The sequence below is a fragment of the Falco rusticolus genome, chromosome 2 (genome assembly GCF_015220075.1).
Source record: "Falco rusticolus isolate bFalRus1 chromosome 2, bFalRus1.pri, whole genome shotgun sequence".
Lineage (NCBI taxonomy): Eukaryota > Metazoa > Chordata > Aves > Falconiformes > Falconidae > Falco > Falco rusticolus.
The window spans coordinates 46,911,062-46,936,267 of NC_051188.1; the positions used below are offsets into that span (position 1 = coordinate 46,911,062).

Genomic DNA, 25,206 nt, shown 5'->3' on the forward strand with positions numbered 1-25,206 from the left:
ATTATGAAGTTAAGATTACTCATATGTAACTGTCTGCCACCAGATAAAAATGGCTTCCTCCTTTCTGCAGCAAAAATCATCCTAAGATTCTGTTACAGCAACATTAACTTTTTTCTGTATAAAAGATATACTAAGTGACCAGTTATTACACCTAAGTGTAAACTGTGCAATGCTCCATCAAGAGATTTCATTTTACCTGTGAAAATGCACACACAAAGCAACTATGAGCATAAATTAAAAGTTTCCTTAATTTCGAAAGATTTTACAAATTGTAATGTTTTCCAGCATTACATCAACCTGAAAACTGCCTCAACCTGAATTACGTAAGAAACCCAGCTAAACTAAGCAAGTGTAGCTTTGAGAGCATACCTCTGGGTGGTAGATCCATATCACCTGATGTGAGTCCTATCAAATTTGGTCTTTGGGCATGTACTCTATGTCTATACATAGGTCTTGAAGTATTTGTTATACTTGGAGCTTCTGGATTATAGCCATCTGTGTCATACGTTTCTGGTAAGAAAGAAATTGTCTAATTAAAATAAATTGCAGTTGAAACTCCTAAGGTTTCAAATATAATATTTAATTACAAGATACAGTTACAATGAAGAGTTGTATAACAACTATCCTAAAAAAATGCCATGCCAAGATTTCTGCTTAAACACAATGAGAATATTAGTTCACAGTCAAGATTCATGCTTTACATTCACATTTTATTTCTGTCCTAAACTAAATCAGAAATAAAAGTGTTAAATTACTGTCACAGGCTAAATTATGCCAACTTATTCTCCCAAACTATGAAATTATAATCTCTAAAAAGTACAGTATAATATGAATCAATGTTATTCTATTTAGCAAACCTTGTGGGCAAAGCCTCAGTACTACACCTGCTGTAAAAAGAGAGGGTGGAGCAGGAGGCGGCTGGTGATGAATACCCGTTGTAACAACAGTAGGAACTGAGCTAGTTGCTGAGTTTGGGGGGGCATCCATGCCAGCAGGCTGCAATGGAGGAAGTGGAGGGGGTGGTCCTGTCAAAAACAAAGGAAAACACTGCATTAATGTATTATCCACTAGATTACATTACACTCAACTCGTATGGAAATGGATCTGAAATGTTTTTAAGGCTATTTAAAATAAAAGGGGTGAGAGGTATGTATACAGACAAGATAATGTACTATTCATTCATATGAAACCACCCCTACCAGCAAATGACTCCAAACTTAACACTACAGAGAAAAGCATTTGAATAGTTTAACACTTCTCCAAACACCTTCTTTCTATATGGACAACTTAATTGCTAACCCAGTATTTATCTTCACTAACAGATCTTTAATGCTTTATAAATGCCTCTCAAAGAAACAAGATTATTTTTAAATAGTCTGTAAGAAAAAGATTCTGTGATAATAACTAACTTGACCAAAATTGCGTTTCCAAACGTCCAAGAAACAATCTACAACTCTGGTGGAAAAATCAAAGGAATCCTTCTTAAAACTGAGGGATTTGGTTGGATGGTTTGATATTTTTTTTGTTTTGTTGGGGTTTTTTGTTTACAACAGGTAACATGTCACTTTCAAAAGGGACAGTCAAGCCTGACCCTGAATGTAATCACTGGCCAAACCATGTTTTGGAAAAAGATACAAAGTAAGATATTTGAACTTTCCACACAGATCTGGAAATCCTATGTCTGGCAGAACTCATCATCCCAGCAATACAGTTATTCTCTATACTAAGTGACATAAACCCATTCAGATCTTACTCAAATATACTATCAACTGGAAGTGAAAACAATTTAAGAAACTTCCAAGCAATATCAAATATATATTTTTCTTGAATAATTTTACCAAGTGGGACATCTAATTTAATAAAAAAAGAGAAAGAAATACACACATAAAGCTAACGTAACAGTTCTTAAACCACACAAGGGAACTGAATACTAAACTGCTATTTTATAAACGAGAGCCAGGAACACAAGTCTTCATATCATTTGTAGTGCCTCAGCCAAAGTCCTTTCCAATGAAAGAGTGAACAAGCTGGAGATTTTTCTTTCTTGGCTACTTTACAAGCTTACTTTCAAAATTAATCACAAGTGACATTTTCAGGTGTAAATTTGATGTAGTCATGAATTTTCTAACTTTATTATTACAAATTAAATGCCAAATATCTGTTGTTTCCAGTATCTTCCCCTCTTCTCTAACAGCAGTGTTGCACAACTTCTATAAAACTGAAGGAATTGAGTTTTGCCATGCCATACTTTTGCTTAAACACAATTAAAATATTATTGCATGTTCAAGATTCACATTTAACATGAAAATTTTACAACCACCAACTCTGCAACAATTACTATTAAAAAAAAAAAAAGAGTAATTCTGGGGTAAGCTATGTCATTGTAGAGCACACTACAACTTTCTAAAATATAGCTGGCAGTCTTAAAACAGCTTTTTGCGCTGTATACAACCCAAGTAACATTGAGGCTTTTCTACTAAAAAATGAGATTTATTTTTTTAATTACCTGTTACAGGTGGAAGGCTAGGTGGTAAGGGGCCTGGTGGTGGTACTGGAGGTCTAAGATTAACAGGAGGAGGGCTCAGAATTGGTGGAGGGGGAGGAAGTCCAGGAGGAGGTGGTCCTTCAACAACAGGGGGTTGTGCTGGAAAAGGCAGAATGCCAGGAAGATTCACATCTTCTACCACTACTGGGTCGCTTCCATGATCAAAAGGGCACATGTCTCCTCTCATACAGAAACCCTTTTCTGAAACATCAAATCCAAAAAAGAATTGTTAGTATTCAACAGCTGTAGTTTGATTCAGAGTAGATATGAGACATTCTACAGGTAATGCAGCGGTCGGTATATTAAGAGCTTCACATACCAGCAGAAATTTACATTAGAAAATGAAATTGACCATTTAACTCTATTTTTAACAGTCCAGCAGAATAAATACAGGAGTTAAGACTTTCTTCTTGAAGAATTAATTCTGCACTGAATCGTAACAAACTGTGAAAGCAAAGAATAAAATCTAGATGTCATCACAGTAAACAAACCCAGTGTTTCTAAGTAAAAAGTGTAGATACCAGGATTGAGAAACCCCTATTAAAGTTGGAATGTATAAGATTAACTTCTAACATGAGAAAATTCAATTCTTTTCTGTCTCTTGCAATTATTTCAGGAAGAATTAGAATATTCTTCCAGTTTAATGCAATCATGTAAGATCAAAAATTCTGTTACTTACATATATATATACGTATGTAAATATAAAATACACACATATAAATAAAAATGAACACACATCCAATTATTTTCTTTTACATGCAAGCAAAACATTGAAGTAGGTCCAGAGGAGGGCCACAAAAACATGATCAGAAGGCTGGAATACCTCTCCTACCTATGAGGGAAAGCTGAGAGAATTGAGGTTGCTCAGCCTGGAGAAGAGAAGGCTCTCAGAAGACTTTATTGCAGCCTTGCAGTACTTAAAGGGGGGCTTTTATAAGAAAGATGGGGCCTGCTGCGATACGACAAAAGGTAACTGTTTTAAACTGAATGAGGGTAGATTCAGATTAGATTTAAGGAAGAAATTCTTTACTGTGAGGATGGTGAAACACTGGAACAAGTTGCCCAGAGAGGCTGCAGATGCCTCATTCCTGGAAATATTCAAGGTCAGGCTGGACAGGGCTCTGAGCAACCTCATCTAGTTGAAGATTTTCCTCAGTGCAGGGGGGGTGGACTAGATGAATCTTTTAAGGTCCCTTCCAATGCAAACCATTCTACAATTTCCTGTTTAGCAACAGATCCCACAAAACCACCAATAAAATTCAATTAATATGGGGGAAAAGTTCAAAACATCCTCTAGTAAAACAGGAAGAAAGCTAAGTGTCCACTTCCTCAAAACATGATGCAGAAAAGCAGTCTGCTTTACCTTATCTTCAGGAAGAGTTACAGAACATATAAATTGTAACATTAAGGAAAACCAGAAGTTCTGCAGAGGGTCAAATAGAAAACATGAAAGTACAGATAGGAAGAGCCATATGTGGGAACCAGCTTGCCATTGAAGAGGTGAGCTTAATAAATTTGGAAGACACGAAAAAGCCATGAGAAAAGCAAATGGAAGAGACACCTACTGAGAGATTTTAGTAACACACAGAAACATAGGGAAAAAAACCCAAACAAAAAGTAAACATTTGAGGACAACTGTATCACAATTTTCAAACACCCTACAACTTGCTTCATACTCAGAAACTGGAAATAAGGCTGCTATTGAAGACAGACTGTTATAGGCACAAAGTCCCAGTGTCATGCCTGGAGATGTTATTTCAGAAGTATACTAGCCTGCACGTTTCATTCCTTTCTAAGAGATCTGTACAGTTGGGAGCATGACACAACATTCTGCTGCTCAGCTTGCATCAGAAGATAATTCCACAACAAAACTACACTTTTACAACTCTACCTGCTCCACAATATTGCTGTGATGTATACTGGCAAATCTGTTCCTCACAAGTACAAGTCTGCCAACACTTCAGAGCTCGTTACTTTAAAAAAAAAATTTCTAATCAGAGTTCTGAACGTAAACTGGCCTACATCCTGAACTTGTCCCTGTGGTATACAACAACAACAAAAAAACTAAAAAAAAAAAAAACTACAGGGGAAATTTAATCTCTTCCAAGCTAACAGGTTGACTGGCTGAACTTAGCTAAGACGCTGCCAACTGCAGCAGCCTCTTGTGTGGACTTTGGCACAAGACATGCAAAATGAAACCTTAAGACACAAATAAGCACAAAACCCCACCCAATTTTAAGCAACAGCTACACAGAAAAAATAGGTTAACATAAGCATGGGAAATTGCAGTTCTAGAACTTTCTAGTTAAAAATTATCTTAGATAGGATGTAATAAAAAAAAAAGATGAGGTCAGTAAGGTGCTAATCATGGTTGAAACCATCAAATACAGTATTCGGCTTGAACAAGACAAAATCTGGGTAAAATTAGATTTTTTAATAACTTTAAATACAATTATAAAATATATTTCATTTAATCAACTATTCATTATTTGAAACAAATATAATTATTATACACATTTAATCATATATCATGCATATTAATCATTATATAATTATATGCATTGTATTGCAAATATAAATTAAAATGTCCTTTTTATTTATGAATTAAATATTAATATATCATTATATATATTAAATACACTATTTTTCAATCTAAGTCAATAAAAAGCGGGATAAAATTTGCATTCAAGAATTGTGTAGTGGAAAGAAAAAAACAGTAAGAGAGGAGATCAGGAGAAGAAAGGAAAACTACCTCAACCTTTTCAGAAAGTGGCTGATCATAGCTGCTGGAAGCAATTAAAAAAAATACAGACTTACCATCATAATCTCTACAGCGCTTCTTTGGCAGCGGAGGTCTTCCATAGGAGTTGTGGTCCAGCTGCTCTTCATGGAACTCTGACCAGCTTTCAGTAGTGTTATTTCCATGATGAGCAGGAGCAATAACAGTAATAGTGCTGCTCAGCGTAGGGACAGGGTAGTGGCTGGACGAAATATTTGTCACAGAAGAAACTGGAGTATAATTGTTCTCTAATGGATCTGTTCTATCCATATCATATTTTGGCTTTCCCAAATCCCTTTCTGTTAATATTGGGAGAGAAAAAAAAAAAAAGTTATATTGGATGATTCTTTCTGCACATTTTCACCACAAGCAGCCATCAACCTGTGTTAAGTATCTTTATTCCACATCAACTCAAAACATGAAAATCATAACTGGAAAGTCTACAGGTTGCCCAGAGTGCCTGTAGAGTCTCTACTGTTGGAGCTATGTATAATAACCCAACTAGACAGGGTCCTGAGCAACCTGCTCCAGTTTATCTCTTTGAGAAGGGATGCTGGACTACATGACTGTCAGAGGTCTCTTCCAACCTCAACTATTCCATGATTCTACATTCCAAAGGTTTAATCAGAAAAATAATAATCTTACAAGTACATAATCAGCCACTGGGGTATTTCAGTAACAGCTATACCCACAGCAAAGCAGAAACCCTACCTAACTGCAGAGTACATCTTCTGTAGTGATGCATATATTTTAAGAACTTCAGATGGAAAGTTAATTCTTTAAGTTATTGTATTAGTTATTCAGCACTAACATGACGTTTTATTATGAATACATGCAAACTATTCTCTGAATTTTCTAATAACACCATCAAATAAACAGTAAGTATCCAGATTAAGACAAAAGTGTTGTTTTATGAAGTAAGTTGGTAGACTCAAATAACCTCGCATTAAAGCAATACTAATAAAAATGTCTTAAAAGAAGGCAGGTAAGTGTAGGTAAGACAGGTTTTTCTTAATGTGCTTAGAAAAATAAAGATTTCACTATATTTTCTATATTTCCACTGCAATTTATGTAAAATAATCCTTAATTTAAGATTTAATCACAGTATAATCTTTCAGTTAAACTGCTGCATGCTGTTCAACTTGCTTGTTCATAAGTCGTTTGTAAAGTATCTGCTAACATAATTTCAGGAACTCTATTCCTACTTTTAAGGCTGAGTTAACTAGGCCCATTCTACAGGAAAAAAAATAATACACAGGAGACTTAAACCAGACTACTTTTACCTCTACATTGTCTAAGACAGGCTAAAGATATGAAGTGACTCTCAATGCTCTTGTCCAATTTATCAGTAACAGCTACTGGGGGGAAAAGCATTCCTTTCAGATGAATAAACAGCTTTGTTTTTAAAGAAGTTTGACAAACTACTGTACTGAAGTTTTAAGGCTTACAGATATGTGTGCAAATGCAAATATTTACCGTAGTAATTTCAGCTTCTCCCTATGACACCAAGTAGGGGACAAGACAAAAAGAACACAACTATACTGTTCTGTTTGACAAGTCATTTGCTGCCAAACAGGTAATTTCTGCCAGTTCTACCTCTGTAGATGGGTATTAATTTCTGTATCTTCCCAAACCAGATTCTGAGTTCCTAAAATGTAATGAAATGCAATTAACTCTTGACTTTTCTGCCTCTCTTGTAATACTGCTTAGAAGTGGCCAAGACAGTCAAAGGCATTAGAGAAGAATGGTGGGAAAGAGGGCAAAACAAGCACTGAAAACATAATCACATAACCCTTATTTCCACAGAAAAGCAAGCTATATTTGAACAAAGAAACAAGAACAATAGAGGAAATCTTGGTACATGTTGAACATAGTGTTTAAGTTTAGTGTCTAAATTTTGTAGGAAACATTCACCGTATTTTAGAGACCAACTGTTGGTACCTCTGCTTCGTGTTCTGCTCCGGCTTCTGCTCCGGTCTCTATCTCGGTCCCGCAACCTCTCTTTGCTCCAACTTCTACTTCGACTCCTGCTGTAGCTCCGACTCCTCCCTCTTCTTCTGTTGTATCGATCCCTATAAGAATCTCTTCTGGGAGGATTTCGGTCATAATCTCTCTTCCGAGAACGTTCATCTTTTTTCCTTTCATCACGGCTTCTAAACATGTAATTTTGTAAGTTAATTACAAGAACTATGAAGCCATAATTTAAAACTTGAACTACCATTAAAAACCTTAAGAAATGGCAATGAAAATTAGAGAAAAGCTACAAATGGAATTTAACTATGGCCCTTGCTTTCTTCTCAGAATATCTGAAAAATTATTTTATTTGGTTTACATAGTTTAATTTTACCATGCATAAGATTTTAAAACATACATAAAATTCTGCTTCTGCCTAATACCACACCTTCCCCAAGCTGGAAACAACAAAAAGGTGACAGTTACTGAAGGCTTCTAAATTAAAATTCACAGAATCACAGAAGAGTCAGGGCTGGAAAGGACCTCTGGAGATCACCTAGTCCAACCCCCTGCTAAAACAGGTTCACCTCAATCAGGTTGCAGAGTTGCATTGAGGCAGATTCTGATGTCTCCAGAGGAGACTCCAACAGCCTCTCTGGGCAGCCTGTTCCAGTGCTCTGGTCACCCTCAAAGTAAAGAAGTTTTTCCCCATATTCAGAAGAAACTTCTTGTGTTTCAGTTTGTGCCCACTGCCCCTTGTCCTGTCACTGGGCGGTACTGAAAAGAGCCTGGCCCCATCCCCTTGACACTCCCCCTTAAGATATTTATAGACTTTGATAAGATCCCCTCCTCTCAGTCTTCTCCAGGCTAAACAGGCCCAGCTCTCTCAGCCTTTCCTCATAACAGAGATGCTCCAAGTCCCCTAACCACCTCCACAGCCCTCTGCTGGACCTTCTCCAGTAGTTCCCTGTCTCTCTCATCACAGTCCAACCTCAATACCAAGCAGTGAGTGTTTTAATATAAACCACAGATCTAACATAAAAATTAATCATGAAATTCAAATGTGATAGCTGTGCACAACTGTTTACACTGTCACTTACACAGCTGCCATTTAACTACATATGCATAAAAGCAATAAAAGTCTTATTTTTAGGCTTTTTAGGTGACCATACAGAAAGAAAATAATCTAGTAACACATAAAAATCCAAATCCATCTACTGATACAATACGAGAGGTTAAACAAATGGTATTACCTGGTATCTCTGTAGCGAGAACTTGACTGAGGAGGGCTGTGATTTAGTCTTCTAGAAAACTTTTTCTCTCGCTCTTCCTCTTTAACTATCTGAATTTAAAGTATGTACATTAGATCAAAACACATCTACACTATAATGGAGACGTCTGCACAATCAAATAAAACCAAACAACTCAAAAGGCTGAGAAAAGTCAGCAGTAACACTGAAAACTGAAACAACATTTTTGCATCTAATGCAATTAGAAAATCTTCATAACATATTAGATTTCTATTTCTAGGAATAATCAAAGCATGGGTTGGGAGACAATAAAGCAGAATAAGCAATCCTTATAGTGCTGCACTGAAAACACATCTGTTATGTCTACAGGTAGACAAAAATCCATACTACGGTGCAGTGACACATCTGGGAAGACATGAATATTCAACAACTGACACATAAGGTCTTTTCTTCAATCAGCAGATTAGCTGGTTCAGATCACAGTTAAACACTTTCACACAGCCAAACCTAGGCTGCTGTTGAAAAGGACAAATCTACTCTTCTGCCTCAAAGAACAATATAAACACTTCTGTTGGAATAAGGATGTTATCTGGGTAAAGCCATTGGAGGAATGAGGACTGCCATTTGGAATGGCAGGCTGGATTTATGCTGAATTCAACAGCAGCATAATTACAACAGCAATCCTGAGTAAAGAACCAATGTAGGTGACACTGCAACTCCTACACTACTCAATAACTTTATTTACATTTGCTGAGTCAGAACTGCTTTGGTTTAGCTTTGAAGCACCCACTTACATTTAGAAAAATTGTGCAGCAGTACTCAACATACCAGGCAAAAATCTTCTGACATTTTAATGCTGTAGTGTAAGTTTGGGGACTATTTATAGTAAAAAAAATTAACATGATGAAGTTGAATCACATAAGCAAACTATAGGAATGAGGAAAAAAGACACACATTTAAAATAAAATCAATGCTTACCTCTTCCTTTTTTGTCTCTTTTTCTTGGTGCTGAAAAAATTCTACTTTTAGACTTCCTGATGATGGCTGCTCTGGTGGAGGTAGATAGCTTTTTGTATTCACAGCATCAAACAGTTTTTCCACAAATATCTGAGTTTCTAAAAGTAAAGAGTGTACAAATATCCGTCATTCAAAATGTCAGTTATCCCATTTAAAAACAAGTAATTAAAAAAAACCTACCCAACATTCACCAAATAGTTAAAACAACCAAGAGTATTTTTTAAATACTCTGATGCTAATTTTGTATTTAAAAAGAACATTTACAGAGTCAAGAAACATGTCAATAATGACATTTCACAAAGGTTTTAAATTCTTGAATTATTTAATGTCTCTTAATAAAACAGCTGAGAAAATATTACTGGAATATATCTGTACAGAGCTCTAGTACTTCTAATCCTGGCAATAAACTCTTCAACATGCATAATTTTCTTCCAGGAATACCAACCGACACAAAACATATACCTGATATATGCATACACCCATTTTTTAGAACAAATTACTTTAGCAAAATTGGATTACAAACTTCAAAGTAACAAAGCTAGAGGGATAAATGCGCGATTATGTGGTAAAAGATTGTTTAAATGAATTAAAACAAGATAGACTTTTCACTCAAGCTTAACTGTTTTAGAAAGACCATACCTTTCTGAAGAAATACATCCAGCTGATCAACACACAATGCCTTCAGTTCCTTTTCACTTTTATCCTTCTTTACCAATGCCAGAACATATTTAGCTAGGGCAGATGGATCTGCATCACATCTACAAAGATTAATAAAAAAACAAAACCAAACAAAAAAAACCAAAACCAAACAATTAAAATACAGAAGTTAATGTCTGAAACTGGTATGACCAATACATACAGGGGACCAAAACATTTCCTACCCAAGTAACTGAAAAACACTGAGGGGTATTTTTTAAGACACAGTTCAGATTCGTAAGATTGCCGAGTATAACCTTTCTTCTCCAGAAAAGAATTGCCTAGGATATTTCCAAACAATATTGCACAGAGCGCCTCATAGCAAACTAGAACAAACTATTCAAAAAGAAACCGCCTCAACTGCCTAATAGCCTTAAAAAAATTGCAAACACAACAAATAGTCCCATAATTTTCCCATGATGAAATCAGTAATTCCGAGTGTAACACTAAGTGACTATTAACATGGAAAAGTCAGTCTACCTAATTACAAATGAATACAGCGACACAGAACTGATCTAACTACTACCTACATATGAACATGATAAAAAGCAAGATTAACTGAACAAACTTAATTTTGAATGAAAGGAAATGTAGGAGATCACTATCCATTTTAGGTATCTAAATTCAATCCACAATTAAGTACTGAGCACTTCAGCATAGATGCCGATGGTCTCATGCACATCAACAAAGAACTGTGTAAACTCTATGTCCACACTAAAGTGGAACATTATTCAACGTAACTGATACAATTTTATTACAATGTTTCACAAACAGTAATCTACAATGAGCTTTGTAGTAGGGTAGTAGAGTAAAACCTGCAAAAGCAAATGAGAATACTGCAGGAAAACATGTCATACTTCTTAATTCAAAGTCAGTAACTAATGAAATGGTGAGATGCTGTTTTTTCAGGCAGAACAAGATTTTCTTAAACCATTTAATCCCATTATTTCGCATAGACAAAAGAAAGACCTCAGACCCCACAAAACTAGGCAAGATTTAACACATGGGCACTGGTCATGTGTTAAGACACTGGACAGCTAGCTTGTTCGGGTGGTGATCAAAGTTAATACTACTGTTTTAAAGAACTACAAGAAGAAAGCAAAATTCACTGTACATTCTCTCTAACAAAAGCAGCTGAGAAATAAGTAAAATTAAACTGTGGTCATGGGGTTGCACTGAATTTGAGTATCAAACAGTAGTTCCCAATCTCTTCCACATTAAAACAAATGAAATTTCAGTTCTGAAGCTTTATGATGAATCCGAATGTTGATCATTTAAATGACATGTATTTCAGTCACTGGACAGAAGAAACCAAATCCATCACCATATCACACTACCTAATTCTTCTCCCCAAAGAAACTATCTCCTGCACAGCAAGCAACATCCTCTATGCAAACATATCCACTAAGCAAACGAAGCAGATCTGTTGGCAGCCGTCCTCAGGAGATCTTCTGGATAGCCTGGGCCCAGCACAAACTGCCCTGAAGTTAAAAGGTCACAGCTTCAAACATAACTTAGCATCAAACGAAACATGGCATCCTCCAGAAAGCCAGCAATAGCAGAATTTCATGCTGTAAAAGCAACTTGAGCAGCTAGGGGACACAACACAGTATTCTGCGTTAGTCTGCATTATTTATAGATAGAGGAGATGGGAGTTCACAATCAGTCTACATTACAGAAGAACCTTCACACTACACTGACAAAATGCAAATATATGCCATTAATTGAAAAACAGACTGCACACCAATTGAAAATGCTTCAGAAATGTTTTCCTTTAACTATCACATCTGGTTTGCCCTCGTTCAGATTTAACAATCCTTTATCCAGAAGAAAATGCTGTCCAAGCACCAAGTCATCTTGGAAGCAGGCACATAACATCTCCGACTGCAAGACTGGTAGGTCTGCAGTCTGTTCTATGCTGCTAGCACCTGAGCACATCATCCAAGCAGATTATCTGAAAGCCACATGTTGAAGAGTGTTCATCATAGGCTGCAATGAGGGTTTTCTCAATGTCTGAATTTGCAAAGATATTTTTTTCTTTTACTGTCACTTAATGCAACTTCAGTGTCACTAAAGGATATTTTCAGTCCTCTCCAGTTTCAAGCAGAATCGTGCCTCAAAGTCACTGTGCTATTTTCATGTTATCTATCTACAGTCATAACAGGAAAACAATTGGGAGGGACAGAACAATTTTCATATGATAATCCTCAATTATTTTCTTCTCCTTTCTATTCTCCACAAAAATAAAATAAAGTTACTAGCTGAATTTTTTTAATCAATTTCCACAAATTTGGTTCTCATCTAATAATACAAACAGTCAGCTGTCACTGTTCAAAATCTGCTACAACTGATTTAAATGACAACACATGGACTCAATATTTAGTGGGGGAAAACCAAGTAAAAGAAAATAAAAAAACCCCAAGAGTCAGTCTAGAAGGTAAAACCCCACTGCTGTTAGCTACTGCAACATACTACCGTAGGAGCTGGAGAATTCAAGTAACTATACAACACCCTCATATTCAGTTTAATTGACTACTCTGTCATAAGCAGGGCAGAAAATGGAAAAATCTTGTCTGGAAAGCCACCTAGACTCCAAAAGATGTAACAAACAAAAAAACCCCAAAACATACAAAACCCGAAGAAATAAAAACGTTTAAAAATTAACAAATGAATTAGTGCTTTCACGCCTCCCTGTCATAGTGATTTTGGAAATCTTAACAATATAGTCTGTCCCAGAATGTCTTCAGAATTTGAATCCATCCACCTAACTCCAAGATACTCTCAAGAAACTACCCTCAATAAAAGTGTACATAAATGTACTTCTAGTTTCCAAAACACAGAATCAATTTCTCCTGTGGCACCATCTTCGCATTTATCACTCTGTATGCAATACAACCACATATGAACAATGCAAAACAATCATAGTGAACTCTCTTACTATTATTCAATATGTAACTGTAGAAATTCCCCTGTACACAACAGGTAGAACTTACATGCTTTCAAGTTAAAACTGTATTTACTTTGGTTATTCGACAAATACTGTATTTTGAGAATACTAGGAGATTAATTACTTCAAACTGATGCTAACTAAGCTATAATGAACACAACACATTTTGTGGAAAAGTGAGACGGAGAAAGTGTTTTTGTAAACTGACAGTATGATTTTATGTGATTTCACTTTTTGAAATTAAACTGCAAATGATCTTCACGCAGCTGAAAGTTGACTTCTTTTTTCATGTACTGCTTGAAACAGAAGTCTCCTCTTTTATATCTGCTGTTCAAGGGTTGATCACAAACAAATGATGTTTTCTCCGCACTACTATGAAGACCATGCTTGTTTCTGCAGCTAGTACTTTAGACAGCTTTAACATCATAGCCTGATGTTTTACTGCATTTCAGAATTACAAAATGCTTTGGGATTTTTGGGTGGGGTTTTTTTTGTTTGTTAAGATGCTGCTAAAATTAAACTGCCAGCAACCTGAAGTTGTGGAAGAGAGTAACTGGTCTCACGAAGAAAAAAGTGAATTTAAACTTTACAGAACTGCGAATACAGGAGGTTTTAATGAAAAATTCTGTTATTTATAGCTATTAAGAGTTCTGGATATTACCATTAACGATTTGGGAGAGCGCTGCTTTTTTTAAAGCAGTTCCTATCTACTTTTTCACTCAAACTGAATTCCGAATTGCTGTGTATAAATTCTCCATTCTTTGGTTTAGTGAAAATCTGCTGGTTTGGATTATAGGGGCCTTGAGTTTTTCTGAAAAACAAGTTCTTATGTTCTGTAGTTTCACAGTATTTTCTTACAGAATAGCAGCCTTTGTGTGTGAATAATATGCAATATGCTTGCTGTATCTTTGTGCTTACATGGATTTTTCCCCCATAAGGCTAGCTTTATCAGTTTTTCTACACCTCTGTCTTCTGTTCTATGCTTTTATAATCAGCATGACTTTATTAGTGATGCCACTTCAAAGAAAACAGGAAAGGCACCCATGCTAATAGCAGCAAACAGACTGTGAAGCACAAGGATTTATGATGCTACATATCATGCTATATTCTACCAGATTGTAAGATTAATAGAAAAAGGTCCTGAACTGGCAATTCAGAAAAGTGAGAAAAATCAGAATACCACCTACACATTTCAAATAATCTAAGTTGCATTCAAAATTAAAAACTATATTTAAATTCTAGTGTTGACTGAACAATACATAATTTCAATTGTTAGATGCAGGTTTGAATCCTCAGCTCAACTTGAATACAGTGTGGTACACCACAGACCTGTGCATAAATGGAATCTGTGCATTAAAAGTGTGACAGAAGTTTATGTCTAAACTTCATTCTTATGCTAAAACTGGACTAATGTTCACATGCATTGAAACATGGAAAACATTTCTCAGCTCTGAATCCCACCATTTACATCCTCTCGACTTTTTGTAGTCATGTGTTGCAGGCAGTAATAAATTTCCCCCCATTTTCTTTTTTCAGGTTTTCTTTAACAAACAAAAAACAGTTGGCACAAGGAATTTTAACTCACTTCCACTGCAGCAAGTTCATCCAAGTGCCTGCTACAATTAAACACCACAGCATGCTTTTTTACACCCATTTTCTGAATATATGATCCTACCTAGTAAACCTAAATGTTTTTTACATCTAGTCAGGCTTTTTCTGCAGAATCCGTACTCTGATATCAGTCAGAGAATATGCAGTGTCTACTGCTTTGTATTAAACAAGGGAGATTGCTCCTGTAATCCTGCTTTAATATACAGGCACAGATGGAAGAATCCTCTTGCTAGAGCTCTGTATGTTCTTCAGAGAATGATCTGGATACCTCCAACTGCTAACCACCAGAGAAAAGCTTCAAAAAGGAAAGGAACACCCAATCATGTATTTTTTTCAACTGCAGGAGCAAGAACTCACAATTGCAACAAGCCTCACAGGAAAGTTCAAAATCTTGTTTCTGATCTCATCTGGTTTTGGCGTCATTATTTACCATTTCAAATAAAGCAAATAAGGCAGAAGAGGAAAGCTGAAGTTGTTAGAGTAAGTTTAAGCTTTAAGGAACGTTTGGGAAAGGGGAAAGTAATTTGGCTGAAGAAGACTCACTTCTCTGTAGTCTTTTTTATTATTATTACTTGAATACTTTGCAATTCATTAAATATCATTCAATCTATCCATTTCCAGTACTCGGATTTAAATATTCTAAAATAAAAAGTACTAAACATGTTCCGAGAACCCAGTTTGACTTTTAAGGTTGATGCCTGATGTTGATCATAACTTAAAAATGCAGTCAATGTGGAACACCTATTAAAGTTTTTTCACAAAAAAAATCTTAACTGGTGTAGCTGTACATAAAAATCCCCTTATTAACAACAGAGCTTATACTGATTTAGAAAGACTTTGCCAAAATAGCTAAAAGTAATTTAAAAAGGCAGATAAGCTAAACAAGCAAAATACCTCTGTACACAAATACTTCAGAAGAACCATTTTAAAGCATACTGAATAGAAGCATACAATAGGTATCTTTCAAACCTTGAGAGAGAATAAACACAAACTTTGAATACAGTATGCCGAGAACCTATTTTGCCAGGTTAGTGCCTAAGGACGTGTTTAAGCACCAGTACAAAAATACATATTCAAATGAAAGACAAAATATGCTGAGTATTTTAATATGAAAGGTATCAAAAGGGATGGCAGATCTGAAAGTCTCTGTTGGACTAAATACTCCACTATCAACTGAGAACTTTGGGCATGTCTCCTCAACAGGGCCCTGAACTCTCCACCAACCAAGTACCGAATATAAGGCCACTAGGAGTCCTGTTTGAATACTCACATCGACAGCAGAAAAACCCCACAAACCTGCTGAATTCTTCAACCAAGACAAGGAGGAAGAAATGCAAGGAAATAACAAACGGCAAGCAGACTCAAGAATGATTGTTGTGAAGGTGATCATGTATCTGAAGAAATCACATTTTTAAATAGCTGGTTAACATTGCCTATTGCACTCCAGCCTGACTTCCTCAAGTAATGTTTTCCAACATGACAAAGCACAGAATTAGGTTTCCTACACATATACCAAGCTGAAGCCTTTTAAAGTATGAACTCCTTAGCTTAAGGAAAGGTCTGAAATATCTAAACCCAAATGCTTTCATCACAGAAAAGTCCACATCTCTAGTGCCAAGTTCCTCATGCAGCAATTCAACATTTAATCTGTTCTTAACAAGCAAAGTAGCCACTGTGATCTGGAGCCTTAAAATAGTAATTATTTCTGGCAAATTTTTAAAGAAGTAGTATCTACAGTATTTGGTGCAGACCTGGTACAACGGTGCTGTACAATACAGACACCAGTTTAACAAGAGGACAATCCTTTAGTAAAAATCTCACTGGCACAGCAAAACAAACTGTAGCTTAAATTCACAGTTATTAGACAAAAACGCAAACATTACATAGAAAATTAACTTGTTTTTAAAATTTTTGGCAATATAGTTTGATTTACACTTTTCTACAAAAAAAAATAATCCAGTATTCCAAAGTCTACCCTCTGGTGAAAATGTTTAGAAAACATGTGTATTGCCCTTTGGGAATATCTGCATAAGTAGTGTTCAACTATAGGGTACCTAACCTTTTTACCTTTGGGGGGGGGGGGGGGGCGGGGTGAGAGGAAAAAAAACAATTCCCATCTGACAGTTTTCACAAAATGAACAGTTACTCAGAGGGGAAAAAAGTATTCTTCAGGGAGGGAGAGCAGGACAGAAAAGAAACCTATGAAGCTTCCTTGCAAAAAACCACTACTTGTTCATTTCAGATATATTTCATCGCCTTTATTTCAAACTGATGCCAAGACCCCAAATCTATACTTCACTTTGGACACAGCTAGCATGCACACACTACTTTAAGATGGTAAAAGAAACTACATGGGGCGGGGGGTGTCCTTCATTTTTTTAAATGAATGTACAGACCAGAAAGGTGTTGCAAGTGCTGAATCTAGTTCAACAGATTTAAGATACCACAATACACTGAAACCACAAAAGCATATCTGAAGCTCTCCACGCAGTGAATGGTTTTTGTAAAGGAAAGGACATACAAGTAAAGAAATAACACGTAGGTGCATGTTACTTGTACTCTGATCCTGAGACTTTACAACCTTAATTTCAATAGTTTTGTTGCCTAAAGATTAATATTTTTATTTCTCTAGAATAGTCCTCAGTTCTTGACATTAACCAAGGTGGACATAGTTATGTTTGAAGGCTGAGAGAAATACTTCGTATGTACGTTGTGTATTGGGCAGAGCAGCTAGTCTAATTTAAGCAGTTGTACCATTCTGTTGTGTTGCTACTTAAAACAACTACAACAGACCTATAAAAAGCTACAGTGTTCAATAAGTAAAATGAATGAGACTCACTCAGCAAGATCCAACTTCTATTTTGAGATACTAGTGTACATGAGAAGGACCACCCTTATAATACTTTTACTACTGTTAAAGAGTTAATGAAAGTAATAGAAATACATGGAGGAATGCAACAGCTTCCAGTGCTGTTATATAAGTTACTGATGTCATTACAACAGTTCAAATTATCAAGATACCCAGATCTGACACGTTCATACAGCTGCAGCCAGTAACTGGCAGCTTAAAATGCCACCTCTAAATTCAAGACAGCTCTCAATAAGGCAAAACAGCTGTCAGCTTGCTGGTTGTCCAATACACATTCAATGCAGAAAGCAAAAAAAATCATAATGTCTATATGACTTGTGATACAGTCAAGGGGTTTGTTCAGTTTTGCTGCTGATGTTCAGCACAAGAACAAGAAAGGTTTCCTGTGACAGGAATAATTTTCTCTTTATTTTCTGCTTTCAACTACAGCTTGAAATACCAACATTTTAATTCTATAAGAGTATGTTTTACACAGAAGCTTAGCAGTATCAGCACTTAAGTTAGGAACTTCAGTTTCTCAAGTACAACAGCTCTCCATGAGTCAGGTGAACAAACTATCAAGTTTCATAACAGAGAAGACTAACTTCATTTAGTGTTAAGACAGTGACATACCAATGGCCTGTATTTGTGTTTTATTTACCTTAGTTATAAATAGCTTAATGTAAAGTGTTAACAGAGTATGTAAATTTAAGAGAAACATCTATTGTTCTGAACTTCTTAGGAAGTTTCATGGGAAAGGAGTAAAACACAGTGGACCGATGAGTGTTATTCGTAGGCTAGTATGCCACATGTATGTGGAAAGGAATGCCAAAGTTTTAGATTTTAGTTTATTTCTATTCTTTCAGTATTTTGGCTTATTAAAATATTCCCTACACCACTGTTAAGCCCTTTTTTATTCACTACCTTTCTTAAGTAACCGGCTAAAAGTAACTAACCAGTACAGTATTAACAATTGAGCAAAGATGCAAACAGCCAAACAGTATATGATGAGATTTAACAAAGAAAGGTTTATAAGTATGACAAACAAAAATAGAACAGTGAAGACTTAACTGAACACCAGAGCATACTGACTTGACTGCCATAAAATATCCCCATGATAAATATACTCAAAATATTCTTTAAGCATTTTGGATTTTATTCCCTCTGATTTAAGTAGTTACAACATCATGATCACTTACAGGGTTAACCAATGCAAAAAAATCTTGCCATACTAACGAGGTATGCCTAAATACTGCATAAACATTGGTTTAGATTATTTTTTCATCTTCCTTGCAAGTCTGATTTAGTACGTGAACTAACCTTCATGAAAACATAAATGCAGCAAAGTGGAAAAAATTAGATATGGGAGATTTAATGAAGCTGTAAATAAAATTCAGTGGGCCAGCAGCAGATTTTAATTAAATTTATTTTACACAAAGTAATTAAAAACAAGAAATTTTCCACTGTAAAGAATTAGGGCAAGAGGGAGAACATTACAATCTCTTACAAGGCAAAATGATTAAGTGCAGCATTAGTACAAAAGAGCTATTTTTTTTTCCACAGGTAGAGATTCAAAGAAACTCAAGAAAAAAAAATGACAAAGACATCCCTACTTGGAACTCTGCCAAGCCAGATCCTGATATTCCAGCAAGGGTTACATACACAGTTTATACAGGACCTGGAATGGACTTGCAGAAAAGAATCCATCACAACAGATATGGCTCAGTGAGGACCTTGTTAGTACTAATTTAGTAAGTGACAGACATAAGGTTATAGTCCAAGTTTAATATTATTTCCTAACACTTTACAGGAGCCATGCCATGGACAAGAAAGTGTGTAACACTTTTAGCCACGCATACTGCTGTTTGCAAGCAACGAAGACGACTGTTGATAAATGTCCTTTTAGACAAAGGCAAAGATGTCCTTTACAGAGTCGACTGGAGTTGAACATACACAGTAGTTCTACTCAAATACAGAGGAACCACAGCACACAAAAAAATACTCTTGCCACTTTGTTTACACTGGCACTACATTAACATAGCTGTATCCGTTAACGGTTCTGTGTGCATATTTAGTAATTCTCCGCGCACGAAACTGAGCTGCTTAAAGAGTTATTTCCAAAACCGTAAAAGCAGCTTCTCTTTGGAGGACAGTAGAAAGTTACTAGAGAACTACCACCTCTTAAGCAAAGCTGGACAGCGTAAATGCTCCAGCATGGTAGCATTTGCAGTTTCTGCCTCACTGCAACAAGACCAAACTCAGATAAGGACTGTTTGTATGGAGGATCACCAAAGCTTTGCCAAAGGCCTTAGAGTAGTCCAAATCAAACAAACAAAAAACCCCAACAACCTACCACAAACAAAAAATTCCAAAACTTAAGTCCTCCAGCATCCCTCTCCTCCAAACATTCTTGTCTATGAACTGTATTTCCCAGGGGCACCATGTGAAAGCAATCCAACAACTTAATGTTGGTTCATACAATTACACAACACACTTGTTTCATTACACTAACAAGTCAGCATGCTGTAAATTAGTTTAAAGATAAAACTTCATGATAAAATCAAACAATCTTTATGGATATTGCCATCTTCAAGCTCTAAAACATTGTTTCAGAAGTACACGTTATGGCCTTTGGAACAAGCTATACATCCTGATTAAAACCTGCTAACTACTTGGAAATGGACAACTTCGAAAATAAAGTATCTTTAATTACTGAGCTCTAGATAACTAGCACATAAATATAGACCTATATAAGTCTATAGAATTTATTTGTCTTCTTAAATGCACTTCTCCCCTTAAAACTACCAAGACAACTCCTCCATAATGATCTAATACAGTGGTGTCTTTCTCAGTCTAGTCAGGAAATTCAGCTGCCTATTTTGCAGCTAAAGGTTTCTGAAAGAGCTAAGAGATTAAAAAAAAAAATGCCAAGTATTTTTGTTTCATTGAAAGGAAAAGACAAGTCAAAAATTATCTTCAAACTATGGTAACACCTCCAGATAACCAGCACCTATGGCCCCATTGTACTAGTACTGCACCAAAAGCAGTTATTTCTTTAGAAGTAACTGCACACTAAAACTTTCATACATCCTGAAGCTAAGGCTGTAGGCACACATTTCAGATAGCTGAGATCAGAAGCAGCTCCAAGAGTATCTGACTGCTAGGAAATGACAATACTTCTCCACCAATTCCAACATTTAATGGAATAATGCAGTTACACAGGGCACTGTGAAAAACTGAATGACAACTTAATTTAACTGTCTCTGCTGGCTTATTTCCTCCCAAAGGTAAAAATTCAGAGAACTCAACATCCTCCAGGTCAGCAATTCCCTACCCAATGACACATTTTTCCAGCACAACCACTACATTTGAACTGCTCACACACCACATTTAACAGAAACATGTTGGTCCTTTTAGTGCTAAAAAGCAGAAAATTGCACTTACCACAAAAGCTGAAAATCCCGATTTCACCCTTGAACTGCTGACTATCACTAGCACATAACACAGTTCAATATTGAAACAAATAGAGAAACATGGAATAACCTGAGTTTGCTACCAGTGTAAGATGTTACTACTACAGATCACTAACGAACCCAGCTTGAAAGGAAAGACTTATGAACCATACTGACCTCCAGCTAAATTGTATCTGGCAAACTTTTGATACTTCTTACATTATGAACAGAAACTTTTATTATTCACTGGTGAAAGTTAAAACTTCAGCTCCTGATTCATAATACTCTAGAAAGAGCAGGAAAACTGTAAAAATTAGTTTTTGATACAGATCTGCAAAATCCAAAGAACCTAACCTATTTACTTAATAAAGGGATTTTGAAGTCAGCTGAAGCCCTCCTGTAAATGCCACTAGTGGATTTCCAGTTTCAGATTCCACACAACTTAAAAATGGTCCTTGCAAGCTGTTTGAAGCGAATATATCAATCTTCAGCTGCTAACCAACTGAGACTTAAGTGTGCATGACTTACTTCAAATTACCAACATGTATTCTGGAAATGATTTTCCAAAGTTAAATATTGTCTGTTCCAAGCTTCCTGACAAGCACACTAAATACTGGTAGTGAACTCCTGATTGCCATTAACAGAATACTCATGCAAAAAACTATCCAGAGAATAACAGGGAGCATTCTGCACGAGAGGACTAGCTGGATCTATTACCACAGAACACAAAGCACTTTGGTATTCTATTACCAAATAAAAAATAAGATAGTATTACCTTACCAATGTGCTCTGTTATACTACTATTACCTTACATTGACCCAAGAGAAAGATTAATTCACCTTCCCAAAACTACACCTTTAGAAGAAGATGCATTTCTTGTTGCAAATAAAATAATCCTACCACAGTCTTAAGGGTCAAACCTTTTATGTAAAGGCACTCTGTCATTTGCTGTAGGCCTAATTCAAAATCCACTGAAATTAAGTTTAAGACTCATCTATTTCAGGGTGGTTTGGATTAGGCCCTATGGAAAAAAGCGTGCACACCCCCCTCAAACAAGTTTCGCTTAAAAATGTCCCAGTTTTTTATAACTGTTTCAAGTCATTTCAGCATAAGTGATACAAACTATACACATACATACATATACATAACTAATGGCTACCAAAGCCATAAAGCAGACTCCCCCCCCCCCACATTTGATAGCGGAGTAAAATTGACTGTGGCCAAACACCTCAGAAGCAAAGTTAATGCTACAATTAATTTTTAAGTTCTAGTTCTACTGACTCAAATCAAGCTCGGGCAATTTAATTCAGACATGTTAAAATGGAGTTTCAGAATGACAAGTGCACGCTTTGCTCTAAAACGTCTGTAGACACCATACTTCCAGAAGATGGAAACCTTGAAAACCAAGTTCACATCTCAGTTCCACTAAAACATTACTCAGAGAAGGAAGACACTGACTATTTGCAGAAGACTCCCAATTACTCACATGAATGTTATACTTAGAGGCCAAGCAGGTATTCACAAATAGGCAAATTATTCTCTGGGGCTCCTACTCCCAACCGCTCTGCTGATGCAATTTTTATTTGGGGAGAGGGAAACAAGAGTGCATCAAATATTCTAAACAACCGAGAATACGTGTGATGAGTCTATGGAAAGCGCTACTGGGAAGATCCCAGGATCCTGGAAAACATACCAATGGCACCAGAGCTCTCTCAGAGAACATCACTGGACAGGCGGCAGGCAGTGATTATTAACTTGGCCTGCGCGGGGGGACCACTGAGCTGCACACGCAGGCACATTATCTCCCGCTTACCCTGGGCTACAAAGGGAAGGACGAAGGCGGTCGCTAGGGGGGGAAGCTGCATTCTCCGGAGAAAGACGGTCCTACCTCCCAGCCGAGGACGCCGCCGGGAGAACGGGGGAACGACGCAGCTCCCTCACAGCGGGCCGGGGGAGAAGGGCGCCGGGAGGGCATCTCCCGGGATGCCCTCACGGGCCTCTCCGGCAGCGCAGTCCCTCCCCTGAGGATCCCCGTCTTTTCCAGGGGAAGGTTTATTTTGTAGGGGGCGGGAGAAAGAGGAAGGGTCGCGGCTACTCACATGGGCTCCAAGGTTTTGCTGAGCCAGGATTTCAGCGCCTCGAAGTTTTCTATGATCATTTTAACCACCATTCAGAGCGGCCCGGGCCCCCCGCCTCCCCGGCAGCAGCAGCAACAACGGCGGCGGGGTCCGCGCCGCCCCGCCGGCCGGGACCCCGGCTCCCGCCGCACCTCCCCCCACCCGCCGAGACCGCGGCCGCCTCCCGGTTCGGCAGAGACCGCCTGGCAGGGCCGGAGGCCCAGCGCCACGAAGGGGGCGGACCCAGCCGAGCAACGGCTGCTCCCTGCGGGCCCCGCTCTCGCCGCTCCTTGGCCAGGAGCGCGGTCCGGCCGCTCCACAGTTCCCCCCCCCCACCTCAGCGGCGGGCGGAGGGCAGCGGGGGCGACGGGCCCCACAAGCGGCGGGCCCCGAGCGCGGCTCTGAAACGCACCACCCCCCTTCCCCTCAGCCGCAGAGCCAGACGGAGCAAGCGAGCAAGCAGGTAAAATGGCGGCGCCCCGCTGTCGCGAGATTTAGGAGTCTCGCGAGGACAGGAGGCGCGCGGGGGCTGCCGGGAGGCGGGGCCGGGCGGGGCCGGCAGGGGAGGGCGGCGGTGCTGAGGCACGGGCGGTAGGGGCCGCCGTTCGGGCCCGGCCGGCAGCCAGAGGATATCGCCTGCCGGTGTGCTCGCCCGCCCGCCGTTCTCCCGAGAGGGAACAGCGTTCCCCCGGCCTCCCGGGCAGTCATAATAAAGAAACGCGCCCTGGAGAAGCGTAAAGGGAGACACAGCGAGTGCTCCCTCCCGCGTGGCTCAAACTCACACAAGTGTTTGCCAAAATAAAAATAAATATAGTTTATTTAAAAAAAGATCGGAGTAAAAAATTTCGCCGAAGACTTGGGAGCTGGCCTGTGTACTCTGGAAGTAGGGGCGGTATGGGGCGCTGCGGTGGGCACCAGCCCACACGCGGTGGTTCCCTGGCAGGGTCAGGCCCAGCAAGGAGCGGAGCCCAGAGACAGTGGGGGTGCCAGGGCTGGCCCCCAAAAACCTGGTGCCCACCAGTGCGGGGCCTTCCCATGAAAAGTTAACATATGCCACTGCTTTTGCCAGTACTCTAGATTAACTCAGTGCTGAAGGAAAATGTCCACAGTGGATGTACCTCAGTTGGTTTGGTGGGTTTGTGAAAGACCGGTGTCTTACCTGAGCTCCCAAGTGAGGGGTTTTGCACAGTCGATCAACAAAGGCGAGTATTTCAAGGAAATGGTTCACCCTGCCTTTCTTGGGGAAGAGTGGATGACTCTCCAACTGCCTGCCTGGTTTTCTCAGAGAGGAACTTCAGGTGATTAATTTATATTAGCCAGCAACCATGGTCCTGGCTGACCTCCTGATTCATGAGCGTCCTGAGCTCCTACGTTTGTCATGCAGAGTCGGGATACAGCAGAAGGAGGCTTAGAGAACTGGGGTGAAGGTGAGAAGATGTGTTTGGGTATGAGGTAGGATGTCTGCCTCTTTTCCCAGCATGGGAATGCCTTCAAGGTCTGTCCGAGCTTCATCTTTTCCATGGGAACCCACCACTAGTACTTACTGCTGTTTGAAAAATCTCAGCTTTACTTTGCTGCATCTGTAATGGAGCAAGGGTCATTGGCAATTGTTATTTTGAGCAAGGGTTATTTGCAATCTTCTGTGCCACCAAGAAGCACTTGACTTGAGCAGAGAGACAGTCAAGAAATACAGTATCTGAAACAGCTAAATAAGAGCTGGAGGAGGCTAAGGCTGCCTGCACGCAATTATCTGTGGCTTGATTATCATCCCTGAAAGTTTGTTGAAAACTGGAGGGTGTAGCAAGCCAACCAAATAAATTCCTAGCTTAGTAGGTACTTCAGTGAGGACTTCCCAATTACAAGATATACTTCAGTTTCCTTGCATAGTGGAGAGTGAATAGCAAAATCACCAGAGCCTGAAATTCTCTGGAGACTGTTCCATAGCCATCCAAAACATCCTTGGCTCACAGTCACCAACTGGTAACTTAACC

At 38.3% G+C, this 25,206-nt stretch overlaps 1 protein-coding gene across 8 annotated transcripts in view; it reads right to left on the minus strand.

The window, feature by feature from the left end:
• The window catches only part of RBM26 (RNA binding motif protein 26), a 58,894-nt gene extending 35,199 nt beyond the window's left edge, over positions 1-23,695 (minus strand). For 2 of the 8 annotated variants that reach the window (XM_037377650.1, XM_037377646.1), the window contains exons 1-9: positions 23,198-23,694; positions 10,184-10,302; positions 9,506-9,642; positions 8,531-8,619; positions 7,266-7,477; positions 5,363-5,623; positions 2,507-2,746; positions 885-1,025; positions 370-510 (exon numbers count right to left, since the gene is read on the minus strand). In XM_037377650.1, the coding sequence (XP_037233547.1) occupies positions 370-510; positions 885-1,025; positions 2,507-2,746; positions 5,363-5,623; positions 7,266-7,477; positions 8,531-8,619; positions 9,506-9,642; positions 10,184-10,302; positions 23,198-23,268 (1,411 nt within the window). In that variant the 5' untranslated portion in view covers positions 23,269-23,694. Of the gene's footprint in view, positions 1-369; positions 511-857; positions 1,026-2,506; positions 2,747-5,362; positions 5,624-7,238; positions 7,478-8,530; positions 8,620-9,505; positions 9,643-10,183; positions 10,303-23,197 lie in introns of all 8 variants that reach the window. The other 6 variants (XM_037377649.1, XM_037377644.1, XM_037377648.1 and 3 more) reach the window with 4 other exon arrangements.
• Positions 23,696-25,206: the final 1,511 nt, after the last annotated feature.